Here is a 20,329-nt window from a genome sequence, read left to right on the forward strand (position 1 = left end):
TCACATATCCTAACATTTTAGTTAAAAAAAAAAAAAAATAGGGGCTGGTGCTGTGGCACAGCAGGTTAAAGCCCAGGCTGGCAGTACCAGCATCCCATATGGGCACAGGTTGGAGTCCCAGCTGCTCCTCTTCTGTTACAACTCTCTGCTATGGCCTGGGAAAGCAGCGGAAGACGGCCTAAGTGCTTGGGTCCCTCCACCCACGTGGGAGACCCAGAAGAAGCTCCTGGCTTCAGATTGGCGCAGCTCCAGCCGTTGCAGTCATTTGAGGAACCAGTGGATGGAAGACCTCTCTCTCTTTCTCTACCTCTCTCTGTAACTCTTTCAAGTAAATAAAATATATCTTAAAAAAAGAAAAGAAAAACAAAAACAGGAGCAGTGCAGTATGTTAATCCTCCACCTGGGCGCCGGCAGCCCATATGGGTGCTGGTTCTAGTCTTGGCTGCTCCTCTTCCAATCCAGCTCTCTGCTGTGGCCTGGGAAAGCAGTAGAAAATGGGCCCCTGCACTCGCATGGGAGACCAGGAAGAAGCACCTGGCTCCTGGCTTCAGATTGGCGTAATTCCAGCAGTTGTGGCCATTTGGGGAGTGAACCAACAGAAGAAAGACTATCTGTAACTCTACCTCTCAAATAAATAAATAAAAATCTTAATTAAAAAAAAACCAGAAACATTGAACTTGGAAAGGAAAAAAATCAGCAATTGTCATTAGAATATTACAGGTGTATAACACGAGCTTATTTTTTATAGTAGTCTCAACTTTCGCATATTAATGTTTTTTAATATAAGTTAATAATCAAGGGATAAAATATTAGTGTTGGCACTGAGAGCTCCTGAACCCCATGCCATCCTAAGAATAGAGTGGGGAAAAAAAATCTTTAGTAAATGTAGGTTATCTACTCTTTTGCTCATCATCCACACAGCCCTACTTCAAAAATTACATTAATATCAATGAAAATAAAGTTTACTACAGAAAGCATCCTAAATAAAAACTAAATAAAGACAACTATTGCAAACATTCTTCATCTTAAATTTTAAGTATTACATTGGGGCCAGTGTTATGGTGGCACTTAAGATGCCACCAGCAATGTCAGCCTCCCAAAGCACCATGTTCGAGTTCCAGCTCCTCCACTTTCAATTCAGCTCCCCACTAATGGGCCTGGGAAAGAGAGGATGAATGCTCCAGTGCCTGGGCCCCTGTCACCCATTCGAGAGACCAGGATGGAGTTCCAGGCTCCTGGCTTCAGTCTGGTCTTGCCTCAGCCGTTGTAGCCATTTGAGGAGTGAACAGATGGAAAATGTCTGTCTCTCGCTCTCTCTCTCTCCCACCCCTCAACCTTCCAAACAAAATAAATCTTTAAAAAAAAAAAAATTAAGCTGAATATTTGGTTACTGAAATTTTAAAGAGTTTCAACACATAATTAAATAGCTTTGATTCCAATTACAGGGAGTCAATTACCAGATAAAGTCCATATTGGAAAGAAAAGAAAGAGGTGAAAAAAGAAGACATGAATTCATAGTAAGGCTGAAAATGATCTCTTTTTTAGAAGAAGGGTCTTAATAAAATCACTTCACAAATTAATGCCTTTGAATAGAAGCAGAGTACAGAACAAGGAACTATAAATAAATTACAGGTGCCACAAAAGCCTCAATGCTGAAGAGATGGATTTTTTTCTCCACATTAAGATGCTTTGATCTCTCTCCCTAACCCTCATATGCACACCACCCCCACCATCTCACTGACATACATCCTTCATCTATGCTATTTGTACCCATATGTCATGAGTTTCTCTCACCATAAGTAGGGATGGGTTGGGATACCCCCTGTAATAAACTGAAAATAATGCCTCCACCCCTCCACTGCCAAAAAAATAGAGACTGCTGCATTTAGAATGGTAGGCAGTAATTTCTTTTTTTCTTTCTAAAGAAGTAATTTGTGACAAAGGAGAGTAATGCATCCTGGCACTACCAAAATCTGGGCTGTTCTTCTGATTCCTTCTGAACTGATTAAGGATGTAGGAATTTGAGTTGAAAAACTGAAGATACATTCATTTAATGGTTTTGGTTTTAAATAGTCATAAAGAAGTAGATAAAATGTAGGCATTTGGTAAAATCAATATATTCTATTTTTTAAAATCATTTTAACTTTCAACAAAATTTCTCTTACCAGCTACACAATGCAGATTGTGAAAGAGAAAAAAAAGTACATCATCCATTCCAATTTGAAGAAATGATAAAAAAAAATTTTGAAAATCTGCTTAATGCCAAGTTTAATATAAAAAAAACTTGAATAGAAATGAGTTATCACACAACTTTCCTAAAACAAGTGTTTTTAACAGGCAGTTCCAATTTAGGACTGATATCTTAGCTCTATCATCAAAGAACTCCCCAAGGATAATTATAACTATTAGTTTACATTAAATCCATAACTACAGGTATGTTAAGCTTCTATAACAGCTTCCTAAAAAAATCAGAATCTTACCTTTATACATCTTCTGTAGAGGTTTCTTGGTGCTTTGAAAACTCCTTAGGTCTATGTCAACAGCCATTCTCTTCCTCCCAGGGACTTAAGGGCTTGGAGAAATCCCAACACCTGCTGCTACCACTGAGTGTTGAGGCTAGGAAAGTTTCAGGGTTTGGACAGCAGGATCACTGAGCCACAGCCAAAGCTTGGGAAGCCTTAATAACTGAAAGCAAGTGTAGAGGGCAACATGGTACCCAGCACAGGACTCAATTGTAGCAGCAGGGGGAGGGATATTCCCTGCTCTTACAAGGGTTTAGAGGCAGCCATCACAGAACCTAAGGTTCTGTCAATGGGCAGGGCTGAGGAAGTAGAGACATGGCCACGCAGCACAAGACCTTGGGAGAAGGGGAACAACTAGCACAGAGCTCAGGTAGCGCTTGAAAAGAATCACCAAAATTCCCCGCCAGAACACAAGAAGCAATGGAGAAATGCAACAAAATACAAAGGGATCGGCCATTCACGCATCCCATAAGAAAGCCAAACACACGGATGAGGAGGGGTATGGAGGTCTAGTTCTAGAAAGAAAAGTAAGGAACACATATTATAGCATGCCAGCTGTTTTGAGGTTAAAATCTAAGAATTGACTTAATGTTACTAAATTGTATTAATGCAAACTTTCTATCAAAGAAATTTACAAATATAAATAATCCCAGGGTGTTGACCCACTAGCAACAAAAATTAAAAGGCAAATTTTCAGGAATTAGAGGACCAAATAAAAACACAGAGAAAAGTAAACTCATTCAGCTGGTTTTCAAGTTGGTTTTAAAAGTACTACATATATTTTATCAAATTATCATTCTCTATTATCATCATAAGAGAGAAACTGGAGGAATTCAACAAGAAGGAAAGTATCAAAAAAAAAAAAAAAAAAAGAGCCAGATGGAGAATGAATGTGCAGAGATAAGAAAAGCAAGAGATGGAGGCATGACAAGGAAAAAAGGAAGCAGGATGAAGAAAGGAAATGTGATGAACTTAGTTCAGGTGCATTATCAGATAAACTATTCCCAGCCAGCATTCTCCTCAATCTGTGCTACTTCATGTTATACTTTCCATGGAGACCCTACAGGCTGAATACTATTCACAGCTCTGCAAATGCTCACAGACTTCAGGAACTCCACTGAAGGAGCCACTGGATATTAAATATTAAACCATTACAAGAGATAAATCCTAAAGGCAATTTTGCTTTGCTGAGCCAGATAAAATCAAGTCAGAGACTAAGTCTGAACTCTGAGAGGTCTTTAATGATCCCTTAACATCATCAAATGAAAATGATCAGGATCATTTAGAAACTCCTACTTCGTTAAGCCTAGACCCAAGTTCACCATACTTGTTTTAGAACCAAGTGAGAAGAAATCCTATCACCTAATAGCAGTAATGTATGTGTAATCCTTGATTTCATCTATCTACTTATATTTTCTTATATTTAAGTCCAAAGTAACCGATACTAACAATTATTATTTTTACTTATGTTAAATAGCTCAAATAATCTTTTGAAATAATATTTCTTGGAGAGAGAAGTTTATTTCCTTCTCTTGTATCCAAAACATATATTGTTAACAACAAAAGAAATAAAAGCAGCTCTTATTTGGACAAAGTTCATCTATGTACAATAAGTCATTCAGGGTCAGACAATGTGAGACAATCAGTAACTGTTACATTAAAACATATTAAGAACTGCTAATAAGAACAGCTAATACATTAAACTTGAGGGATTTTGTAAGGAAAAAGCATGAGAAATCTAAATTTCCCATTAAAAATACTTTTTTTATTCTGTAGGCAGTGCCTAAGTTTAGATGTAGGTTCGAATTAAAATTTAATTTTTAAAAACATAATCATGTCAATGTGATAGGTTTAGATATGGAAAGATTGGGTGAGTCTCTATGGCAGAAATCAAATGAAAGCTGACTTTTTCTTAATGTAATATGACTTTCAATTGTACCAATGTTCTCACATCCATTTAGGTACACCAGCTTTTTAACGATCTAAACAACAAAACTAAAACCCCAAAAAATGTGGAATACAAGACAATGAAGCAAATAAATGTTGCTGATCTGGTATAGTACACAGTTCATTTATAAAGCTCTTTAACTTTTATATGTCACTCAGTGGGAACAGAAAAACAGGTGCTAGTATTTTTAAAATAAAAATTACATTTTATTATATTGTAACTAAAATATCTGCCATAAGATCAGATCATGTGAATTAAGATTTTACATTTAAGTATTGTTATGTATCACAAGGGGAGAAATTTTCTGACAAATGTGCTCAAAATTATATCCCAAGCCTCTAGTTTCCCCATAAACACAGTAGGTACTCGATGAATACTTGTTGGCTGGTGACACAGGTAAACAGGCAGTCTGCAGATGTCATGTGTCTGAGGAGAGCAGGGGCACTAAAGTCAAATAAGTTGTTAAAATTCTAAATAAGGTAAGAAAGTCTCCTCATGCATAGCCTGTCAGACCTTTATTATGCTAGTGTAAGTTCTCAAATTTAACTGGTATAATTTTTATAGAATACTATAATTCAGAATAATTCTACAGATATTTGGCCTACACATCTATGGACAATTTAAACTTTCTATTTCTTTCAATATGTTAATGAAGGACACAAATAAATTATTAATTGGCATATTTTTGTTTACAAATCATAAGAGATATGCTCTTTCTATATGTTAATATTTATTATTTCTAATCACATTACTAGGCTTTGTCAAAAATGGCCTCCACTTTGAGGAGAGAAAATTTTAGTGAGTAAAAGACTTTTGAGATACTTCATTCACAGCATTTATTTCACCAATAGAGGAACCTGCTCCAGGAAACTCCTTTATTGCTAATATCAAAGATATGTCCCGTGTAACTATTTAACTAATAAGAATCTATTGTAGGAACTGGCTTATATAATCACCTTGAATGGAAAAGAATATTCTTGGCAAGAATTATGCACATAAAAGAACTTAAAACCCTATAATCTACTGTTGGGAGAGCTAGAGGTAAGTAAGGGAGCTCGTTTAGAAATGAAAGGAGGACTAATTGCTTTCATTTCAAAATAACTAGAAAGTTTTTTTTCAATCACTATGGATTAAGTAAAAAACAGATATTAAGCAGCGACTAATAAATGACATGGAAAATCATGCTCCATCTATTGAAATATCTAACACACTTTGGGGTTACTATCTTCAAATAATGAATCCTGATGTAAATTTGAACTTTATTTATAAAACATAAACAGGCTCACAGATCAGGTCACTAATGCTAACACCTTGATTCCTCTCTTGAATAAAGTTTCAGATGTACAGAGATCAGATGCTATTTCTCCATGGATGCCATCTTGATCCTTGAGAGACCAGCTCTACCCAAAAGATACCATAGTAAACTGGCTCCCCATTTGCCTTATTCACTCACCAGCATCCATTAGCCAACTCCATGCTTTATCTTCAATAGATAAGTTACGGCTTCTTCTCGCCATGGTGCCATGTAAAGGATCCAGAAGGTTCCCCTTAAACAACATTTCCTGAGTGACTGCTGCAGCACCAAGGGTAAAGGATATGCCAGGTCAGCCACTCTTCCGTCCCAGCAATATTAGCAGCAGCAGCAGCAGCAGAAGCTGGAGCAGATCGTTCAGACCCACCTCCTTGCAGGATGCTAGCCAAAGCATTCTTGTTTACTCTACACCTACACAGAGTTTGCTGTATGTTTGTACCTTTTCCACAGGTGTTCTTCTGTGATCATACTTAAAATCTGCTCCACAAACAAGGTGATGAATACACTGTTACTACAAAATTCTGTTTCTAATAGCATAAAAAATCTTGTTCTAAAAAGTTCATTATAATCAAGTCTTGATGTGTCTTGTTAAACAGTTGTTCAACTTCCCCATTCATTCCCAATAAGCAGGGAGAGTGCCCAAAAATTTCCTGTTAGTGAAAGAAAGGATGCTACCATGTGAACTAAATTCCACCATGAGATCATTTCTTTCATGGTAATCTTTATCTGCCCTCCTGCAAAGAATCACTTTTTTTTTTAGATTCTTTTTTACAAATGTTAGTACTTTTGTAATGTTTACAAGACTCAGAATAGATTGGGAAACAACAAGTCTTATGATCTTTATTTGACAGAAGGAGTAAAGACTTTTTTTTTGCTTCCATTTCATTTCCCATTTTGATGTAACTATTTGATTTTCTTTCCAGTAGTTTTCAATTTAACTGCCTAGAATGTGGCTAGACAACAGAGTTAAGCACTTAACATCACTACTAAAACATTCAGTTAGCTTAAACATCCAAAGCTAAAATTCTGTTGATAAAAAACTATATAGAATCAGCATTGTGGTGTAGTGGATAAAGCCACCACTTGCAATGTTAGCATCTCATAAGGGTGCCAGTTCGTATCCCAGCTGCTCCCCTTGCAATCCAGCTCCCTGCTAATAGCCTGGGACAAGCAGCAGAAAATGAGCGAAGTACTTGGGCCCCTGACAACCCCGCAGGATACCCAGATGAAGCTCCTGGCTTCAGCTTGGCTCAGTTCTACTGTTGTGGCCATCTGGGAAATGAACCAGTGGATGGAAGATCCCTTTTTCTGTCTCTCCCCTATCTTTCAAATAAATACATCTTTTAAAAAAAAAAAAAAAACTACCTAGAGAACGTTTTTGGAATTCAAATAGCACAACAAAGGATAAGTGAAAAACAGATAATTATTTTTCCTAATTATTAACTTCTTAGAGAATTACAAAAACCAAGGCATGTATTCTCTACGTGGAAGAGATAAGTTATTAGCAAAACCCAAAACCCTACACAGATTCTGAGTATGTTTCTTGTATGTAAATAGTTCACAGTGCTTACTTCATCATCAAAGTAATAATAGTGACTAACAAAGAACACTCAGTAAATACTAGACACTTAGATATTAGGACTGAACATATTTTGGAAGTGAGGCAACTGAGGCTCAGTTAGGTTATATAACTTCTTCAAGGTCACAGTATTTTAAATCCAGTTGTACAGTTCCACCGCTGGAGCTCTAAATCATTTGGTTACAACTGTAACATTAATTCTGGCTTTCATTTATTTCTGTACTTCCAGTTTAACAGGATAGTACACAAACTTACGTAACATTAAGATTTACTAGCTAATGCAGCTATGGATTTAGTGTGCATCTTGAAAGTCCTTTACATGTATTAATTTATTTAGATTCTCAACAACACAACAAGGTAGATGTAGGCCCATTTAACAAGACACATCTGATGAACGGTAGGCACTGAGGGTCTGGATCCAGGGCATACAACTCCTGAAGTTGTGGTGTTATGCCTGCCATCTGTTGTCTCTCTCCAAAGCTGATGAGGAAGTGTTAAAGCTTTTTAAGAAAGATATTAAGAAATGACATGTCTGGCCAGAACCCTGATGAGAAGAGGATATGATAGCCCCATCTCTTTTTAATAACTTAATATATAAAAATATTTACATAAGCCTTTATTATGCATATCCTTTTCTTAATGATGTTCATTAGTTTCAAAGACTAACAAATGTTTCATGTGATTCTCAAATTTTAGAAAGTCAAGGATAAATTCATTTTGCACGTCTCTTTCAGGTGTACACTCTATCTTCCAAGGCATTAACAGGGCAGTAACATTATTAGCATCACAGTGTCTTTCATTCTGTTTTGAAGAACTACCACTTCAGCCAGCCATACCTATATCTCATTCTCATCCTTGGCAAATAAATTTAATATTGTGCAGGACTCAGACAATAATTATGAGTTTAGGGAGGGCTTCAGAAATCCAAGGATCACCCCATGAGATATGGCTGAATCCAACCTTGGACCAAAGTACTTCCTTGAATATTCAACAGCTAAAATGACTTTTCGTGACTCAGCTCTGAGGACAGTCATCTGGGTAATTTCAGAGAGCTTACTGCAAGCAGCAAGGGCCCAGAATGGAAGACTGCAAAATCATTGAAGAATACTGGAACCAATGTATTCCTTAATTTCAACACCAAGCCTAATCTCTGGACTAATTTTGGCTATCTTCATTTTTTTTAGCTGTAACTTAACATAAATTAGCACAAACAAAAACATGAAAACTTTTGGAGTGAAATATAGTTATGTGCAGTGTTTCTTCTACCAGAATTCAGCCATAAGCTCTAAGAAATAAGAGATATTTGGTGGCATTTGGCAAGAAGTTTTTAGATAGCTGTGTGGCATAGCTTGAAGTAAAGTATCATTTAGAGCCTCTGTATTCTTGATTATTTTTGTAATCCAAAATTACTAAGAGGGAAGATGACAATTTCATAGCCAATCTCTAGGCAACTGCCTTCTTAGCAGAATCCCTTGGGTAGTGGTGTTGTATACTGTAGCCACATAAGCTTGATTTACTCCTTGGCTGACAACAGATTTAAATTTGTTTCAGTGTCTGATCTGAACACAGAATTTACAGAAAAATTATTCAAAAATTCTGAAAAGCATATTCTGACATCTTTTGGGTGAGAAAAACAAAGTAATTTTTATGACCTTGGCATCACTAAATGCTAGACGAGTAAGAACCATGACTCACTGATGCAGTCTTACAAATTCACATACTGATAAAGACTCAGACATACAGATCCTGAGTGTTGGACTTATCACTGCCTATACGGTTCTGATTTCTCCCTGATGTTGAAGCCTGTGTAATTAACATACACTGATTAGTTTCTGATCTTTTTACAGACTTTAAAGTGGTATAAATAGGAATAATATTTGTAGACAAATAAGCTAACAGCTTCTTATTCATCAACTATTTAGAGTCTACTCTGTTTTATATAATGCTTTAAACATGGCTTTATCTAGAAATTAATTATTACGTAGAGAGGCTAAGACACACTTAGGGGAGAACAGGTAAAGTTACAGTGAACTCTTTAGTTTCTCCTGGAAACTAAACTGCCAATCCTTAACTAACACTAACCCATCTATATATGAACTAGTGACCGAAAAGTGAAAAGATCCAACTATGAATTAGAAATTCCTGAGTCATTCTGTCCTCACAACTTTATGCTTTAAATAAAACTGTCTAAGGAAAATCTACCAGTGACTCAGTATGACTTAGTGTTTCCAAACCAGGAAAAGGAAGGACTTTCAATGTTTGAGATAACATTTGTTTTCTGTAATTTGGAAAATAAACATTTCCTATTCAGTTAGGCCCAGGGTAGGCTATGTGTATGTGGCCTATGGTATGTGTTAAGCGTGCATGTGGGTAAGGGAAGAGAGGGAGGAGGAGACAGAAAAAGATTTTTTTTAGCAGTATTTGCTATTCATATAAACCAGTCATTTTGTACAAGAGTTAGAATCTACATCATAAATTGTGTGCATATGAGCCATGAAAGGATTGTAATTTATCATAAAATAAGCCATACGGCCCACCAGACTGCATACTGCATTTTCATGAATTCAGTGATACAAAATTATGTATTTCATAGTTACATTAAACAATAGAAAACTTGGGTGTCTAGATTAACTTGAAATCTTATTTCAATATGCATGTCTTTTCCCACACCTAAATGAAAATAGCATTTTTTCCTCCTGATAGAACAAAGAGTAGATTTTCTCATACAGTCATGCTAATACAGGGGTCTTTTCAGAAAGTTCATGAAATATATATATATATATATATGAAAAAAGTATGCACTGATTTTGAAATTTTTAACTCAAACTTTTTAAAATTTTTTCATTTATTTAAAACACATAAAGAGGATGGGAAAGGGAGGGAGATGGAGAGCTCATGTCAGCTGGCTCGATCCTCGAATGGGTCTGTAACAGCTAAAACTAGCCTGGGAATGTAACCCATGTCTCCCACATGGGTGGCCAGAACCCAGTGACTTGAACCATCACCACTGACAGATCTGTACTAGCAGGAAGCTGCTGTCAGGAGCCAGAGACAGGAAAAGTCACCAGGCTAAACACCCACCCCTAAACTTATTTTTCATTTGTATTTCCATGTGCTTTTTTAAGTTCTCTGGTATAAACCTAGAATTATCTACTTTATTTAAAATATATATTGTGTAACTTGTTATTTATTAGAGTTACTATTGACATGGCCAAACGACATAACGGTTTTATATTTGTCAGGTATGGACACTATTATAACCCACTCAGTGACATTTTGTACTATCAAGGAAACTTCTACTGCAACAGTCCATTGTCTCATGTGTTAACTGAACATACATCATATATATCTGTGCTCCATACTTATGCTATAGGACAAACTAAGGGGACACTTTTGTGGAAGGTAAGTGTCTATGTTTTACCAACTCAGTTACTCTTCACTGCACAACTTTGAGGCCAGTGCACTATTACTTCCACATGACAGATGAGCACACTCAAGAGTGGCTAAAAAATGCATACAGAAAAATCTGTTTCACGAATATTCTGAGTATTTTCAGTAAAAACTAGGGACTAAGGAGATTCCACCAACACACACACATTTTCGTGTTTTCAGTTTCAGGCATCATTGTCTATTTTTTGTATGATATAAAAAGAGTTATGGTTTATATTTTGGGGTATTTAGAGAAATACTTCTCCAAGTATTTGGAGATTGCCATTCCTTCAGTTATAAGATAAATAAATATATTAGTGAAATATTTTAAACGAAGTAACATACACATCAAGACATTCAAAATGTATTTATTTTATCCAATACTTGAAAAAATAATAGCACTTCAACTTGCTTCGTAAGAAATATCTTTTCTTTATTCACATTTGACATTCCCGTCAGAGCTAAGCCAAGTCAGCTCCACTAAAGGTAAACATCATTATTTTATTTGTACAGGCTTTTCTTAATTCTTACCAGAAAATTTCTCCACTTTTTTTGTTTATTGTTAATATACACTTTATATTTTGTAATTAATACTCAACTCCAGTTTAGCTCCCAACTGAGCTCATCTGGTTCTTTCAGCACTGGCACTTGCAGTACCACATTCCTGGTCTTTACTTTTCCCCGCCCCCATCTTTTTTTTCCCCTTCCAGAAATGACTAATCTTCCTGTTATTCTACTCTGTCAGTTTTTCCCCTGGTATTCTTTTCATGTTGCATAACATTTACTTTTCACCAGCTCCTTTTAGAATTTTACTACTGTCTCCTTGGTGCTAGCCTTCTGTTTCCAACAGATTAAAATAGTTTATATTTATGCATTAACAAAAATTTTTATCAACTGCTGTGCTATTCAGATTAGGCTACTTCCTCTAGTCAAAAATGCAACTACTCTTTCAATCAGCATAAATAAATATACATTTGTTGATCTTCAAATTTAAATTCAGTCTAATCCTTAGGGTTACCAGATACTACAATTAAAGGGCTTAGCTTTTTGTCTCCTTTCAAATTTCCTGATAAGGTACTCTACCAAAGCAAACAGAATACCACTCCTTTTAAAGATCTCCTTCTCCCTAGTACTCCTCTGTAACATCATAAAACATGTTAGCGTAAAGGTTTCCCATTTTTCTAATTTTTGACTGCAAAATATATTTTAGTTTTAGGCCAAGAATTCGCATTCCAGTTATAACAGCTGTGAGTGTCTGAACATGAGTAAAAGATCTGAGTTTTTCTTCTACAGAAAAATCTGGGATTTTTAGAATTATCAATGATTGCTGATACAACGGATTCTACAATTCAAAACATGCCTAACAGAACAAAATAATTCATAACCCGAGATTTACATAGTTCATCTTTTGGTGAATCAGGTATTATATCATATTCACTATTCTCATAGTCATAGGACACCTCAGGGAAACTGGATTCTTCTATTCACACTGGCTAACAACACATTAAGAGGTTTACGAGCCTTTAGAAACTGTACATTTTCCAGATTTCAAAAACATCTTTAAAAAACCTGTACACATTATAGAAGACAAAGATATCCCTAAAATTTTCCCTTTACTTCTTGAAAAGAGATGTGAAATCAAGGTCAAATGTTTAAGAAAAAATAGCACAGGAGCCTATCATTTGCTCTCAGTCTTGGTAGGACACCATTCTCTTTTCTAATTCTTACTGCCTCAATAAATAAATTAATATAGAAATATTTCCTTTTTTGTCACATACAGTGCCCTAAACAGACTCATCTTATATTTCTTTGGATAGCAAGAAAAACTTCCAATTCCCTATTTTATTTATACTTTCGTTCCTATTTTAGAGACGAAGATCAGGGACTCTGAAGTCAGCTAAAAGTATTTTTTTTAAGATCACAGTGTATGATACCAAATAGTATAGTAAGACTGGATTTGCTTACAATAAGCTCATTTTTAAGATCACATCATGGCCAGCGCCGCAGCTCAATAGGCTAATCCTCCACCTAGCGGCGCCCGCACACAGGGTTCTAGTCCCGGTCGGGGCGCCGGATTCTTTCCCGGTTGCCCCTCTTCCAGGCCAGCTCTCTGCTGTGGCCTGGGAAGGCAGTGGAGGATGGCCCAAGTGCTTGGGCCCTGCACCCCATGGGAGACCAGGAGAAGCACCTGGCTCCTGCCTTAGGATCAGCGCGGTGCGCCGGCTGCAGCGGCCACTGAGGAGTGAACCAATGGAAAAGGAAGACGTTTCTCTCTGTCTCTCTCTCTCACTATCCACTCTGCCTGTCAAAAAAAAAAAAAAAAAAAAAATCACATCATGAGTAGAAAACAAATTCAAACTCTACATTCTATTAAAAAGGCAAGATTATAAACTAATTAATTAAAAGGTAGGACTCATATGTCTACATTCCCTGTAACCAGCTCTCTTGACAAAAAAGCAGATGCCAAATAAATATCATCTGAGTATATAAGCTCTGGGCCAGCACTGTGGCGTGGCAGGTAAAGCCGCCACCTGCAGTGCTGGCATCCCGTGTCCAATCCAGCTCTCTGCTGCGGCCCAGAAAGGCAGTAGGAGATGGCTCAAGCGCTTGGGCCCCTGCACCCACTTGGGAGACCCGGAGGAAGCTCCTGGCTCCTGGCTTCAGATCAGCACAGCTCCGGCCAATGCGGACATCTGGGGAGTGAACCATCCGATGGAAGACCTCTCTCTCTCTGCCTCTGCCTCTGCCTCTCTGTGACTCTGCCTTTCAAATAAATAAATAAATATTTAACAAGTTCCATCATATGCAGGCATATTTATGATTTTTAAAAAAGAAGAAAAGGGAACTTCTTGGTGCAGTAAGAAGTAATGCTATCAAAATACATAATTGTGGCAGGTAATGGCCCAGCAGTTAAGAAACCAGGTAAGATGCCAATGTCCAATATTCAACTCCAGGCTCTATCTCCCAATTCCAGCTCTCTGCTAATGCAGATCCAGGCAGACAGCAGATGATGATTCAATGGCTGAGTTCCTGCTCTCCAAGTGAAAGACTTGGAGAGTTCCTAAGTCCTGACTTTGGGCTGACCCAGCCCGACTATTGTGGAGCTTTGGAGATTGAACCAGCAGATGGAAGCTTTCTCTTCCTCTTCTGTCTCATCTCTGTGTCTCTCTTTGACTCTCAAATAACAATAATTACATGTACTTACAATAATAATAATATTATTTTATATATATACTAACCAAACAAACAAGAATAGGAGAAGCAAATCAAACAATCGATCCATGGTAAAAATTTATTAGACTTACTTCAAAATTATTAGAATACACCAAATAGATGTATAACTTTATTTATGTCATATTAAAATTTAGTATCTAATTATGAAAATTAATTAAAAAATCATGTATTTTCTCCATTTTTCTGATATAAGCAATATTTTGGAATTCTTAGTAAGTTGTTAAGTCCTTTAAAGAAGAATTTCTGGCAATAAATGTAGCTGGAATGATATAATTAGGAGTCACCATTTTGTTGTTAAAAAACCAAAAATCATAGAGCTACAAAAAGATCAACAGTGATGGAAAGCTACTGGCAGAAAACTTTACAGAAGTTGGGCTCAGATTTCAGTACCATTAAAAGCAGAGATGAGTGAAATTTTGGCCTGTTCGTATAGTACATAGACCTTTTAGGTACTGTTCTCACCAAACAGTAACAAAAGTGAAACTCAACCCTAATTTCTATTTCATAGAAAATCCATCAATGAACAGCTAAGTGGATCCCATGTCTTGGTATTGTGAATTGTGCTGCAATGAACACAGGAGTGCAGCTTCCCTTTCATATGCTGACTTCATTTCCTTCAGATATATATTCAGAAGTGGGATAGCTGGATCAAATGGTACATTTATTTTAAGTTTTTAGAGAAATTTCCATGCCATTCTCTATAATGGCAGTACTAAATTTGCATTTCCACCAACAGTGCCTAAGGATTCCCTTTCCTCCATATCCTCAATAGCAGTTATTACCTAAAGTTAAAAAAAATAATAGGTGGCCAGTTAGCTCAGTTGGTTAGAGTGTGGTGCTAAAAAAAGTAAATAAATAATAATAGTCTGAATTTAGAATACAGATTATTCAAGGTTGGACAGGGTGTGTGAGAGGGGATTGAAGGAGGTTTGATGATGAATACCAACATATAATTGGATAAAAGGAGCAAGTTCTAGTGTTCCACAGTAGAGATGGGTATCTACAGATTACAATAATGTATTATATAGCATATGAAGAACTAAAGAAGAGCTGGCAGGCTACAAACACCATAAAGAGATAAAGAAATGACTGGAGAGTTGCATGGCTTGATCACTTTATGTCGTGCAAATGTGTTGAAAAACTGCACTGTACCCCATAAATATTTTATGTATATGTATATGTATTTTTATATATGTGCAAGCATTGTATATCAATCAAACTTTTCAACGATAAAATATCATTTATAATGAGGGCATGCTATTAAAAACCTAAAATCAAAAAAAAAAAGATAACATCCAAATGGAGTTATGTAACCTTCGTTTAGAAGCTGCCCTGAAAAATACATCGTTAAAAAAGACTTTGAGTGATATTCAGGAAAAGTTACACATAAAGTAAGTGTTAAATGATATAATGAAATTATTGTCAATTTTGACAGACTTCAAAATGCAGTTATATCTAAAACAACTTATTTATTTATTAAGATACTACTTAAGAATTTATAGGCAAAATGATAAGATGTCTGAGATTTGTTTTAGGGTGGGCAATATATGAAACATGATGGATTAAATTCTGATTGATATGTACATGGATGTCATTTTACCATTTTCTCTAATTTTGGCTGTGCTTTAACAATTCCCATAAGAATTTTCAAATTACAAAAAAAAAAAAAAAGTTAACATCTAGTAAAGAGAAAAGTAACTAAACTTTCTTTCATATTTCTGGCCTGAAGTCACAAAACCTGGTTTACAAGCAGGCTTTGGTACTTGTAGTTTCCAGGCATATTAACAGGAAGCTGAATCCAAAGGGGAGCAGCTGGAACTCAAACCAGGACTCAAGACAGGGTCTGCCAGCATCACAAGCAGCAGCTGAACCCTCTGCAAAACAACACTGGCCCCTTCAATATATTTCTAACTCAAATGTCCACATGTTAACATGGCAATAAATAGCATATGTGTATGCAAAATATAAACTAAAACAAACTAAAAATATAGCTTTCATTAATAAATGTTCTTATTCAGCTTCATGTCACATGTGCACATGTTACCTCTTCAATCCAATAGTAAGGTCTCTGAATAATGTCTTTGTCTTATTCCTTCAACCAACAATCCTTCAACAAACATTGCTAGTAGTCAACTTTGTGTCTGGTATTTCTTACTGAGTGATAACAAAGTCATAAGCCACTGTCTATGACTTCAAATCCAGACAAGGATGAAGATGCCTAGCCATGATTCATGTTCTAAATAAAGTACAGATTATGAATTGGATAAACTACAAAAGCAGATACAGGGCAATTATGTGGCCAGAGCTAGGGTGAGGAAAAGGTTCCTGGAAAAGGTAATGTCTAAACAAAATCTAAATAAGAAAATAGTATAAACATATAGGGAGAGAAACAGCCATAGGCCAAAAAAAAAAAAAAAAAAAAAAAAAAACCACACAAAAAGAACATTAGTTTGGAGCAGCCAAAGAAGTCATTTGTCACAGGTGAACGTGGTAATACTCAATGTGAGAGGTATAACAGATGAACAATTGGACTCACCAAAAAGCTAGGTACTTAGTAAGGGATCAGTAAATGACTATTAATCAAAGAACAGAGAGCTAAAGGGTAGCATTACTTGAGTGTTCACTGTGCAAGGCCATTATGCTAGAACACTGTGATAAGGGGATTTTGTATTCAATCTCCCATTAACCCTGAGGGAGGAACTGTTACTATCAGGATCTTATAGATAAAGACACTGGGGCACAGAATAGCTAAGTAACTTGCCCAGTCACTTACTTGGCAAGTAGTATGGTTAGTCCTGTTCTGAGTCTTTCAAACAGTATGGAAAGAAAACATATGGAAGAAAATTTCTACTGGCTATTCCACATTGAAGCATTTTTTTTTTTAAGGGACAGACAACACTGTAAACAGCAAGTGGCTCTCTAAGACAGGGGAGGACATAAGGATGTAGCTAGCATTTGCCAATTTCCATGGTGTAAATGCTCCTACCATAGCCAATTTCAGGCTGCCAATGAGATATTACTGATCATGCAGTTGGGAAAAGCTGTTAAGTGAGCCAGTTCCAGCACACCATTGCCAGGAGCTTTCAACAAGCTCTGCAGGTAAAGAGTGAAATTAACAGGTTAACTGGTAGGGAAGATGAGAAGACAGTAAGTAAAGCAAAAAACAGGTACAACTACTCTCCCTGCTGTTTACAAAGAACAATCAATTTATAGTTGAAATTAATAAACTTCTGAGGAGTATAATATAATGTGTGATATATAAGTAACTCATATAGATTCCTGAAGGAAACATACATTGTCTATGAATGACAGATGACATTTAAAAATTTTTCTCTATATAAAATTAGTGAACTGTGATTAGCAGGTGATTCCTTGCTAAGCTACTCCTCCCTCAGGCAGCACACAAGATGATTTATTTCTGATTTCAATTTCTAGAGAAATTGAAAACGAAAACACAACAGAAGGAAGCTATCTGAACAAGTTCAGCAACAGGCATTACAACTAAAAACAGGGGTATTATTTTTGCATATCCTGGGCTTTTAAACTATCTGTCACACATATAAAATGTGTTGAATGTATATTCAGAACAAAGGAGGGAACAAAGCCAATCACAGACCTGGGTGTTTATATTTAATATTTGATAAATATAACAGATATACATGTATAGAAAGGAGTTCAAATTATTGTTAGTATAATATTGCGTTAAAAGTATTCCTTTAGGTAATTAATAGCACAAAATGAACAGTGTAGTATAATGAGCTTTACATGTATAAAAAATGATAAAAAATTATAATTATTAACACACTGATCTTATCACTTCATAAAGTTCCTTTATCATGTACCAGTGTCCAATAAATATTTAGATAAATTTAAAATACATTTGCAATCTTTCATATGGAATGCAAATAAAGAAAAAGAGCAATGGTTAGCAAAGCCACAAAGACAAACTACACAAATTTGCTTAGACCCATAGCAAACTGAAAGGAGTATACCCCCTTTTTGGCCTGTGGCATGTCTGCTGCTAATCTGCTATCAAATCTGACTCTCAAGAACCCAGAGCCTCTTAGAATTCAGGCTTAAGTGGACTCCAGAAAACAAATGCAATTCATTAGCACTGTCTTAAGCATATTAAATTCATATGTAAAACAGGTGCGAAAGATGCTTTTGCGCCTTGCTGGAGCCTATATATCTTCTTTCTGATGTTCTTCTCTCAATAGTAGGGCACAGAAATCTTTTATTGGGTCAATTTAACTATTGATTTCTCCTCTTAATGCTTATAAATGGCAGAAAAATATCACTTTTTCAGTTCACTGCCTTAAGGGAAAAAAACGCACAGAATTAGTGACTAAAAATGAAAAACAAATCAATCAACAATACTATTGTCTAGTACACAAAATAACTCAGTTTTGTTACTTAACTGGATTGACATTTTTTTCAGCCCAGTTATCAGACTGAGATAATACAAATGTACTTTCTTATCTTTTATAAATTCAAGTTCAAGTCAAATAATTTGAGAGTTCTATATACAAGGCTAGTTTTCATTTCCTATACACAGCCTTTCAAAAAAGAGACTGCATCAGTTTTTAATGAAATGCATGGCCTAATTTACAACTCTAATGACTATAATTAGTTTCACAGTGTTTTGGTTTTTTAAAAAATCTTGGGGACACACAAGGAAGGTTGTGGCATGGTCAGAAGCTGCTATTTCTGGTGAAATTCCATATTCCATCCCATTTTAAATTCAATACAGCAGAGTACTATTTATTAGAAGCCTAACATGTGGTAGGGCTATAATGTAGTAGTGCTAAGGGTAGGCAATGGAGATTCTTAGATGATAAAGGCAGAGGCTTTGTTTTAAACAGCTTACTTCCAAACAGGGGACAAGAGTTAAAACCTAACAGCATCAGTCTGAGCTTGGAGGCAACAGATTTCTTTGTGTCTCTCCAGTCACTGCATTTTTATGGTGGAAACTAATGTGAGTAATAATGTATTTTTTTCACCATTTTTAAAATTTCTGTGTTATAGTGATATTACCTGGCTTTTACATTCTTATTTAAAACTAGAATGAACAGGCTCTAGGTTAGGAATTAAAAGACTTTTTTTAAGGGGATAACTGAGATGTCTAGATTAAAAAAACAAAGAACAGCTACCACCATAACAAAATAACAGAATAAATACCAGCATCTTTTCCAGTCGGTTTGAAAACAGATCTGACTCTATTTTCTTTTGAACTTAACATGCCACTGTGCGCAATACAAATAAAAAGCAAGATTTTAAAAACATCACAGCAAAGTTATAATATAAAATCTCTTGAAATTTTGATGAAGAATGGCACACCAAGCTCAATCTGCTGCCTCTTGAGCATTTTAATTATTTTCTGACTTGCAAAATTAGGAAATGAGACTAGCCTCCCAATCACCAGCAAACAAAACAAACAGAAAGTGAAGGTCTTCCTTACACTCTTCTCTTGAGCACCTCAGGAACAAAAGACTCACTGTTCAAGACCTTAAGAACCGCTTAGGGGAATTAGTCTATAAAGTACATATTTTTCAAAGATTATTATCAAGGCCTGAGCTTCTCTGAAAACACACTCTGCTTTCAGAAAACCGTGGCCAATATAAAATAAGGGAACATCAGAATGTAAACTCCAAGTAGATGACTTTCACAAACTGTGAAGCTCCTTGAAGATAAAGGGCTAATAAGTCTCAATGGAGCATCTCTTCATGCTCAAGTGGTGACTGTAGCATTTGTTCGCAGTTCCACGCGTAATTACTCCACTCTACCCCTTAATGAGCCTGAAGTACTAAAATTTTTAATCCCTCCTGATGATCCTCTTCAAAGCGGATAAATATAGGCTTCTCTTCAATCAAATACTTAATTGCTAGTACTACTGGTAACAACACATAATCTGGAACTTCTCAGTTCTTTTAAGAATAGCCTGTATCATATAGCTCCCCAAATCTTTTGTATGGAAAAAATTAGTAAGCAAGTTAACAAGTGGCAGGGCCTACATATTTGTACTTCTTAGAAGTCTGGATTCCCTCTTCTACTCCAGGTTGAAGATTTCCTTGTAATATAAAACAAATTATTTTCTAAAATTAAAGCATGGAGAAGTTTTAGAGTTAAATGCATCTCTATCCAAGTATCACGTATCTTTGTTACAGCTATTAGTTCTATGAAAAAACAATAACAATTATTGTAATAGTCTGGTTCCTCTCATAACAAACAACAATGCTAAACAAAGCTCTTCTCAATATTCTTAACAGTGAAAAAAGAAGAAAACACACTAATAGTATTTGCTATTC

At 35.9% G+C, this 20,329-nt stretch overlaps 1 protein-coding gene across 50 annotated transcripts in view; it reads right to left on the reverse strand.

Moving 5' to 3' along the window:
• The window catches only part of MBNL1 (muscleblind like splicing regulator 1), a 210,497-nt gene that overhangs the window by 112,682 nt on the left and 77,486 nt on the right, over positions 1–20,329 (reverse strand). For 5 of the 50 annotated variants that reach the window (XM_070072656.1, XM_070072651.1, XM_070072649.1 and 2 more), the window contains exon 1: positions 2,481–3,037. The exons of 41 other annotated variants lie outside the window; for them this stretch is intronic. Coding sequence is in view for 4 of the 9 variants with exons in the window: in XM_070072644.1 (XP_069928745.1) it covers positions 5,924–5,929 (6 nt within the window). In the remaining 5 variants the exon portion in view is untranslated. Of the gene's footprint in view, positions 1–2,480; positions 3,038–5,923; positions 6,044–20,329 lie in introns of those variants that run through there. 4 more of the 50 variants (XM_070072644.1, XM_070072643.1, XM_070072640.1 and 1 more) reach the window with 1 other exon arrangement.

This window comes from Oryctolagus cuniculus, chromosome 4 (assembly GCF_964237555.1).
Source record: "Oryctolagus cuniculus chromosome 4, mOryCun1.1, whole genome shotgun sequence".
NCBI classification, from domain to species: Eukaryota; Metazoa; Chordata; class Mammalia; order Lagomorpha; family Leporidae; genus Oryctolagus; species Oryctolagus cuniculus.